At 32.7% G+C, this 9262-nt stretch overlaps 1 protein-coding gene across 4 annotated transcripts; it reads left to right on the top strand.

Annotated features, from left to right (window-relative positions):
• The first annotated feature begins 1389 nt into the window (after nt 1-1389).
• On the top strand, nt 1390-6805 carry LOC136201171 (RHOMBOID-like protein 10, chloroplastic). Of its 4 annotated transcripts, none has more exons than XR_010673711.1 (10): nt 1390-1680; nt 2887-3143; nt 3357-3411; nt 3516-3596; nt 3697-3793; nt 3886-3953; nt 5344-5442; nt 5639-5680; nt 6012-6407; nt 6603-6805. XR_010673711.1 is itself a non-coding variant. In XM_065991763.1 (9 exons), the coding sequence occupies exons 1-9, from the start codon at nt 1552-1554 to the stop codon at nt 6153-6155; spliced, it is 972 nt and encodes a 323-aa protein (XP_065847835.1). In that variant the 5' UTR covers nt 1390-1551; the 3' UTR covers nt 6156-6533. The 4 variants fall into 4 exon arrangements, 1 of the variants encoding a protein (XP_065847835.1); XR_010673710.1 differs by having other exon boundaries at nt 6600-6805; XR_010673709.1 differs by having other exon boundaries at nt 6012-6443.
• The last annotated feature ends 2457 nt before the right edge of the window (nt 6806-9262 follow it).

Genomic DNA, 9262 nt, shown 5'->3' with positions numbered 1-9262 from the left:
ACAAACCATCTTCCACATTCAAGCCGACCTCATTCCTTCGTGTTGCATAAGAAGTGAGTGAAAAGTTTACAATTATTTGTCTTCCTGAACATGTTGAAAACCATTTGAGGACTATAAAGAAAGATTGGAAGATTATTGTTACACTTAAAAATAAGAGTGGATTTGGGTGGGATGAGAACATGAAGATGATAACGGCAGAGCAACATGTTTTTGATGAGGAAGTTGCGGTAAGAAAATCATTTTATGTCATATATATTTCTTTACTGTTTACTATATTGAACCAACTAAACATAAAGAATGTTATTTTTATATTTTATACAGGCACATGCAAGTCATGGCAAATTTTTAAACAAAAAAAATTGCCATGTATGATGAAATGGCAATTGTTGTTGGAAAAGATATTGCCACATGTGCCTATGCGAAATCTTTCTCTAATATTAACATGGACGAGACTTTAGATTTAGATAGTACTGCGCCTGATGATGATATTTGTATGTATGATGAGATGCCTACATCAAAAGACATTGCGACTGCAGCATCTGTTAGTTATGGAAAAAGATCACATAGGAAGAGAAGTCGTGCTGCTGATGATGAAAGTAATGAAAAGCTATATGAACAACTATCTGACATGACTTCTGCAACTCGAGAGCTTGGTGCAACATCCACAAAACAAGCTCAGAAAATGTTTGTGGATACTCTTTACAAGGAAGTTATGAATATTGAGGGTTACGATGAGTTTGAATTGTCTCTTGTCTTCGATTATTTGGTTGTTAATGAGTTGGCCGCAACAACTTTTTTGATTAAAAGTCCACAACTCAAGAAATTCTGTGTTGAAAAGTTTTTTGAAAAATAGAATCTTGAATGAAGAAATTGGAGTTATGAACATTTTAAGTATTGAGTCTAAAGACATATGTTGAATATTTTAAGTTCAGACATTTTTCATATGTATTCGACTTTATTACTATTATGTTTTAAGACGTATTTTATATTTATCTGTTAAGATTTTGGATCATATTTTTATTTTTATTTATATTTTTGGTCTAAATCATACGCAGCCCCTTGAACTTGTCAATTTTGGTCATTTTGCCCCCTGAATTTATTATGATATTGATGTTTGCAATAAGAAATGTCATAATTGTTTCCGTTATAATGAAAACAGAGGGTTGTTAATACCACTTTTACACAGTTGAAGGGGCAAATGGGTCGTCCCGTAAGTTCAGGAGGCAAAATGACTAAAAGTGACAAGTTCAGGGGGCTGCGTATGGTTTAGGCCTATATTTTTTCACCTATTTTACCATTTTAATATGATATATATTTAATTAAAAATAACAAAGTGTCTGTAAATGTGGTATTTATATATTTAAATGTGTCTGTCCAGCTTTCTAACCAAACACAGAAAATATTTTTCTGTCTTATAACCAAACACAGTTTATTTTACTGCACAATATTTTCCCACAAACAAATCTGTTAATAATTGAAAATAAAAAATTGGAATGTTTTAGTAGTTTCATCAGAGCAACTCCGGCGAAAGGTGGAGGTAGAGAGATATGAATGTTTGAATTGATGGGATCATCATCTTCAGCGTCTCAGCCACTTTGGTGGGTTGGACCTACTTCCTTTAATTTCATTAACGCCGCTGCTTCTGTCCGCTTCGGCTTCCTTCTCCGCTCCTCCTTCAAGGTATCTCCCTATGTCTCCCTTCTGCTTCATATATCTTCGTTTAAGTTTTTTTTTTTTGCTTAATTCTGGAATCCAAACCAGATTCCTCCATACTGTATTAACATAGATTTGATGGGTCGGCTATCTTGCTCACTTTTTAGGTATTTCAATCAATTCAGCTAACTTAATTCTAAAATTGTTCAATTGGGTATGATCTCTCAGTGAAATTTTGAGTCCTATTGAATGAATCAAAAGATAGCTAGCCAACAATTATTAACAGAAGAAAACAGAACAATTTAAAAGGATTTAAAATTTTCATTTTCTACAATAATTACTTGAAGTTGAGGATACATTATCACTTAGTGGAGCTCATCGAACTGTAGTTCTATTGTTACAGTGAAGTCCAATCCAACCATACAGTTTTTGAGGAAGGCTTAGATTATGGGACCCTGAAGAACAGAGTCTGATTATGTAGGAAGCCTTAATGTTTTTTTTCTATTCTTATGACCTATTTTGATAGGTTATTAACTAATTAGTGTTATGGCTCATTAGAGAGTTCCTACAATCTCAAAGACTGTAATTTGAAGATGAATTTAATCTATAGACTGAAAGATAATTTGATTTTGAGCTAATAAATACTTACTATTTAATTCAAGAGTTTCAACATAAACAGCCCTTATCTGATCTTCTTGCCTCCTTTTCTTCTTATGAGTGAACCTCCTACAGACTTGAGCTGTGATGGCGGCAGGGCGGAAATACAAAGCTGTTATTCTAGCACCTATTAGGACGAATTTCCAACATACTCAGCTTTTATCATCTTTTGTTTTTTGTTTTTTTTTTTTTTTCCGAATGGATTGAAAATTGCCTATATAGATGCCATGTCAATGGAGATAATGATCATTGATTGATCAACATAAATCCTTGTTGAGCTGTATTTAATTCCTTGTTATATCCATTTAGCAAGTAGCTAAGTTATATATGATTCAGCTGTAAACCCTGTTTTCTATGAATGGTTTGGGAACTTGTTATTATGCGGCTATTATGTACCATGTACAACTGTTTGTAAAGATAATTTTCTATGCTCTTTGAACTTGCTCAGATATTTTCCACATGAGAAATTCATAGGCATTAACTTGGTAGCCAATGCTTCAAATGAGCATACAGTTAATATATAGTGTGAATAAGGGAATTATCAAATAATGTTCTTTGATCTCTTTTGTTGGACAGAAACTCTCTCATCTCTATCATGCTCCTAGATTGAATGGTCTATGGGGCAAAAGTGCTTCTCAATTTGAAGGAGTTGATTTTGTTCAGCTTTCGGGTGATGTATTTGCATCTACATGTTCAAAGTGCTTGTATTTCTTCAGTGGTGGAGAAATTAAAAAGAGCTTTGGGATTGGGGGAGCATCAAACTTAGAGTCATCTGGAAGAAATTCATTAAACAGAAGGAAGTGGACAAATGTTCTTCTTGGTATTAATATCTTGTGAGTAACTCTATAACTGGACTAAATATCGTTGCTCATTTCTCAATTGTGAGATGCAATAGCTACTTAAGGACACTTTACTTTGTCAAATAAACGCCTGGTTTCTCTATTTCTGTTAGCTTTATACTTCTTAGTTCTTAAATGTGTAAACTAGTCACAATGAAAACATATAAAGCAGTGGTTTATATTAGCTATCCTTATCCCTTAATGCAGAGTTTTTGTTGCGCAAATGGCTACACAAGGGAAGCTCTTGTTGTGGGGAGCCAAGGTTAGACAAATAGAAAGTTGACTGTTGATGCAGGCATGAGTCACGTTTGGTATTGAAATTTCTAATTTGTGGATTCTTTATGTGTTACTTTATAATATTTACAGGTTAATAGTCTTATCGACAAGGGACAATTTTGGAGGCTGCTCACTTCTTCTGTTTTGCATGCAAATGTTGGACACCTCATGGTATGTTCTGAGTTTTCTGAGACTGAAATTTCAAATTTGCAATTAATGGATGATTTTCGAATTCTAATGCTGAAGATTTACTTTTTGTTTTTTTTTTTAGGTTAATTGTTATTCCTTGAATTCTATTGGTCCTGCTGTTGAGAACCTTGTTGGTCCAAAAAGATTCCTTGCAGTTTACTTTGCCTCTGCAATTGCAAGTAAAACAATACATATGCCCACTACAATAAGAAATGAAAATGCGAATACATTTTGATTTAGTATCTTAAACAAATCCTTCGGTGTAAGCCAGGTTCGGCTACAAGTTATTGGTTCTGCAAAGCACCTGCGGTGGGTGCCTCTGGAGCAGTTTTCGGATTAGTAGGTCATCCTGCACCCTATTATATAAATATAACTATTGGAATATCATATGATATAGTTTGCTATTATGAATAGGTTTGCGTATTTGGTATCTTTTCTCCATCATGGTGCATTATTTTTCCCCATTATTGTTTATTGACATGCTATAATATGTACTGGAGCCCAGAGGTAAGACACATTATGCAGAAGTTTTATCTAGTTTATATTAAGATGTGCTCAAATACTTGCAGTGTCAATGTCCCAAAACCTGAAACAGATAGACAGTGGCATCTGTGCATTTGCTTTGCTTTATTTTGTGCATTATCATAGTACATGTGTTCTAAACTGAAGTTTATATATGTTTAAGGACAAGGTACAAAAATGCCCATAACGTTGGCAACAAAGAGCAATAATACTCCTAAAGTAAAAAATGGCACAATTAAGGACCCAACATTGACAAACTGGTCCAATTTTAGGCAACACTAACAAATTTCTTTACATAGTTTTTTTCATTTTCTCTCTCCAGATATCTGCCCTGTCATCAAAATTCTCTCCCTCTTTCATAATTTCATCCCCTCCATCTGAATGAAAAGAAAAAACCCAAATTCCCCAAATCAATGTTGAAAACCTTAAACCCACTGATCCTAATCGAAAAATCAGCTTTCATTATGCGAAAAGCTAAAACAGAATTATGAAATCGGTGAGGGAGAAAGAACTTGGATCCATGAAAGAACTTGGATCGAAGATAGTCACCACCAGAAATTAGAAACGTGAAAGAACATGGAATCCAATTAAAATCAACTATTGGTCTATCTAACAGCATATTAATTATTTTTTTATTTGATTAAAGAACATTAATTGTTGAATTAGTTTTGCAAAAAAAGTAAAATAAAATAAAAATAAAGGCAGGACACTAAATCCACTTCCTTCGAAATTGTCCAAGAGATTTGTGTCCTGTTCACCGATTTCGTAATTCTGTTTTGGTAGATTGAAGCTGCACGCAATGTAGGAGCATTGGTTTAGGGGTTTTGACATTGATTTGGGGGTTTTGGGTTTTTCCCATTCAGATGGAGATAGAGAGGATGAAGAATACTGGGATTGTTGATGACATGGCAGAGACTTTGAGAATGAAAAACGAAAATGTTAACTGAGAAAAGAAATCTGTTAGTATTACCTAAAATTGGACCAAATTGTCAAATTGGACCCTTAATTCTGTCATTTATAAAGTTCAGGGTATTTTTGCTCTTTATTGGCAATGTTAGGGGCATTTTATACCTTATTCCTATGTTTAATTGCATATTTTTTTTTTATATTCTCTAGATATTTCCTTCTGATTTTAGCAGCACGATGCAGGTTTCCTGTTTTCTGCCTATAATTATCGTGTCATTTGACCCGTGGATATTCAATATAGGTTGCATCTCTTGCTGTCTTTGTCATCAGACATAGAGGCATGATCAGAGGCGGGATGGATGATCTGCAGCATATAGCACGAATGATATTACTTAATATGGTAAGATCCAAGGCTTTTGCAGAAACTTGGATAGTCCGCGAGCCACTCTGAAGAAATATTTGTGCTATTTAAGCCTATTGCGTCGAGTGTGACAGAATGATTTGTCTCAATTTTACCTGGAAGCTTTCTTTGCTTAAACTAGTTATTGTTACCCAGAAATTTTTGTAATTCAAAGAGTTTTTGGCATTTGATGCAGGTTATTGGTGTTTTGTCCAGAGGCATTGATAACTGGGGACATGTAAGTATAACATTCACTCTTGAATATTGGAATTATATTTGTGGCCATTATCAGAACTGAAAAGATCCGAGTAAAAGTTAATCCGGGGAGGGATGAGAGAAAGAATGGACAATCATGTTGACTTCTCATCTAAACATATATACAGTCATTAGTTTTAATGAGGTTCAGAAGACTCAAAACTGGGTCACTACTTGCTCGGTTTAGATTGGATCAAGGGTATAAAAACGGCCAGAAGGCCTAAGCTATAAAAATCGGAACGGATTCTCAATTTTGAGTTTCTAGCCTGTTTCTTAAATACTAATTGTGAATGAGTTAATTTGTGATTATTCAGATGGGGGGATTGGTGGGTGGAGCAGTGACATCATGGGTTATTGGACCTGCTTGGAAGTACGAATCCGTAACAAACGATGGCCGGAGGATCTTTGTGGACAGAGCACCAATTAAATATCTTGCCAACAGAAAAAAAGGATCATAAATAAGCTTGGGAAAAGTAAAAAATAAACTTTGTGGTTTGACCGATTTGTAACCACAATCTATGTGGTTTAAAAGTTTACAAATAACGGCCCGTGCTTTGTGCAGTTTACCAACTCAGTCCTTCTGTAAAAAATTGGTGTCTTGACTATTTACTCCAAAATGGTCGATTTGGAGCAATTAAAAAAAGAGATCGATTTTGCAAATTAACTAGACTACAATTATTAGTTGACTGAAAATTTACCATTTACAACCAGTAAGTAGTATAATGGCATCTCTGTGGCATTTATAGGTATCAATTAATTAATTATATATATCTCAAATACCATTTGAATTAATACCATAGAGATACTATACTGCTGTGTCTGTAATTTTTTCTGTTATTTTAATATGTTTCAAAACTTTTCTGCTGTTTTTGTTAATCCATTGATTATGCTGCTTTGATTAGCAGGAGAGACAATGCGTTGATTTGTCCGTGTAACTTGGCATGGCGTCATGTATTTTAGTAACCTTCTCACTAGTAGATATTCGAACTACTGATGTTGCTAACAACCCCATCTGTCTATCTGTGAGAGCTCCTTCCTGATTGAATGAACGAAATACGAACAGTTAACTGTCTGTTAACATAATTTACTTATACATCTTCCCTATGAATTGCTACATCTAGAAAGAAGATATTCTCTAGAGAACAACTAGGATGAAAAGGTATTACAAATCTTGATATAGTGACACAGGATGACAGAATGTCACTAGGATACGCGTCCGGTCCGGTTAGAATCATGGGAAGATTAGAATGACCTCACTAGGAACCTCATTAAAGATAGATAGCTACCTTAGAAAGCTTACACTGTCAATTGATCTATCCTAGGCATCAGAATCAGGGAAGAAGGCTTTCAAGAATAGATTCGCTCCTAAGGAGGAAATAAGGGACTCATATTGAAAGCTCTTACATGGGCGGAATTCTCAACTTAAACTAAGTGAACAAAGGGAATCGATATTAACTCGATGAATTGGTCGATTTCTGTGAAGTGAACTGATAAAACAGGTTATAGTTAACTAATTGGAAATTCACCTAAATACCATAAAAAAAGTATTTTTATTGTTCTTTTTCTTGAAAAAGTATTTTTTATTGTTAAAATGCCTAATATGCGAATTGTTTAGAAAATATCACAAAATCGAAATGAAAATTGCTCAAATACTGTTTCCCAAACATTCCTACAATATTTCACACTATAAATGCATGCTAAGCTAAATGATTTTAAATTCTTTACATATTAGAGTTTAAGCTATGTACGAATTCTAGATAAAATATGTGTAGTAAAAAGTATTTTCAAATTTGATATTAATGGAAATTTAGATTTCTCTAATACTACAACTACAGTCATTCAACAAAAAATATAGTTCAAAAAGCTCAGAATCCAATAGAATTTGAAAATAAAAAATTTAGTTAAAAAAGACTTATAATAATAATAATAATAATAATTCTCATCTAGGTAAAAAAGAAAAATCATCTAAAAAAGTATAAAAACATATTAAAAACATTTTATAATAATCAAATCAGTAAAAATAACAAAAAGTCCATTTTCATATATTTTCATTGGATTTCAGCATTATTTAAAACCAATGAAAGTTTATGCAATCCCATGAAATTGAATGAAATCAGTTTTAATTCAATTTCACATTGAAAAAATTAATAGAACATAACATACAAAACAATTTCTAATATAAGTATTTTTAAGACTTCCAAATGGTACCATAAAGTGAATTAAATCAATTTTAAATTAATGAAACATAAAAAACAAATTCTAATACAATTTTTTTTTTAACTTAAAGCAATTATAAATGCAAAAACATCAAATAGTCAAATAATTTAACACAATTTCACACAAGTCCACAATATTTCAAACAAATTCACACAATATAACTTTTTTTTTTTTTTTTTGTAAAAATCACGAAAAATAGAAGAACTCATCTATAGCTAACAGACAATATTATTAAAAAGACAAAAAAAAAAAAAAAAAAAATTACACTTAGAATATTTCAAAATGATGTATGCATTTAAAGGTCCTTTCTTGTGAAAATCTTCTGGGATTGGATTGACGAAAATGAAAGTATGAAAGTGAATGAAATAAAATACAGTTACAACTTGAAAATTCATTAAAATACAGTTAAAACCAGTTTAACATAATTTCATGAATCTATCAAAAAAAAAAAAAAAAAACATAATTTCATGAAAATTTAAAACAAAATCAAATTCAGTTTCATCTAATATCATTCAATTTCACCTAATTTCAACCAGTATCTTTTATTTTTGTATGATTTCTTTTAATTTCTTCATGTCTTTTCATATTTAATCTTATTTCATACAATTTAACATCCAATGAAAAAGTTTAAAAAACACAACTAGAAACAACAGAACAAAAATTATATAAAATTGACTAAAATATAGTGAAAACCAAAACAAACAAATATACATACATCCAGTGTTTGAACAAGCAAAATCCCCTCCAAAATCAGATTTACTTTACTTTTTTGATGATTTTTTAGACTTCTTCTGATATTGGGACCATTTATACACATTTATGTCTTACTGTTGCATTCAGATGGACTCTGATGAACATGTAAATTGATATGCTTGATTATATATAATCTCACTCTAGCTTTCTCACTTTTCCTTTCTCTATATTTTCTTTTGATAAATCCTTCTCGATTCTTTTTGCTTCTTCCATCCGGTGTTGTTTTTTTAGGGTTTCACAAGATCTTCATTTATTTTGTTATTGTTTTTTTCACTTGTTCCTAAATTGTTGAGCAAAATGTAGTTGAAAATGTTAAGCAGCAGATCAATATAATTGCACTAAATTTTTTTTTTTTTAAGAGGGCGAGCCTTGGCGCAACGGTAAAACGTTGTTGTCGTGTGACCAGAGGTCACGGGTTCGAGTCTTAGGAGCGGCCTCTTGCCAATTAAATTGGCAAGGGAAGGCTTGCCCCCAATACACCCTTGTGGTGGGAACCCTCCCCGGACCCTCGCTCAGCGGGGACGCGTAATGCGACCGGGCCGCCCCTTTTTTTTTTTTATATAGAATGATATATATAATTCCTCTCACTAGCATA

This window comes from Euphorbia lathyris, chromosome 7 (assembly GCF_963576675.1).
Source record: "Euphorbia lathyris chromosome 7, ddEupLath1.1, whole genome shotgun sequence".
NCBI classification, from domain to species: domain Eukaryota; kingdom Viridiplantae; phylum Streptophyta; class Magnoliopsida; order Malpighiales; family Euphorbiaceae; genus Euphorbia; species Euphorbia lathyris.
Note: the sequence above shows the minus strand (reverse complement) of the source record. Positions and strands in the feature narration are given on the sequence as shown.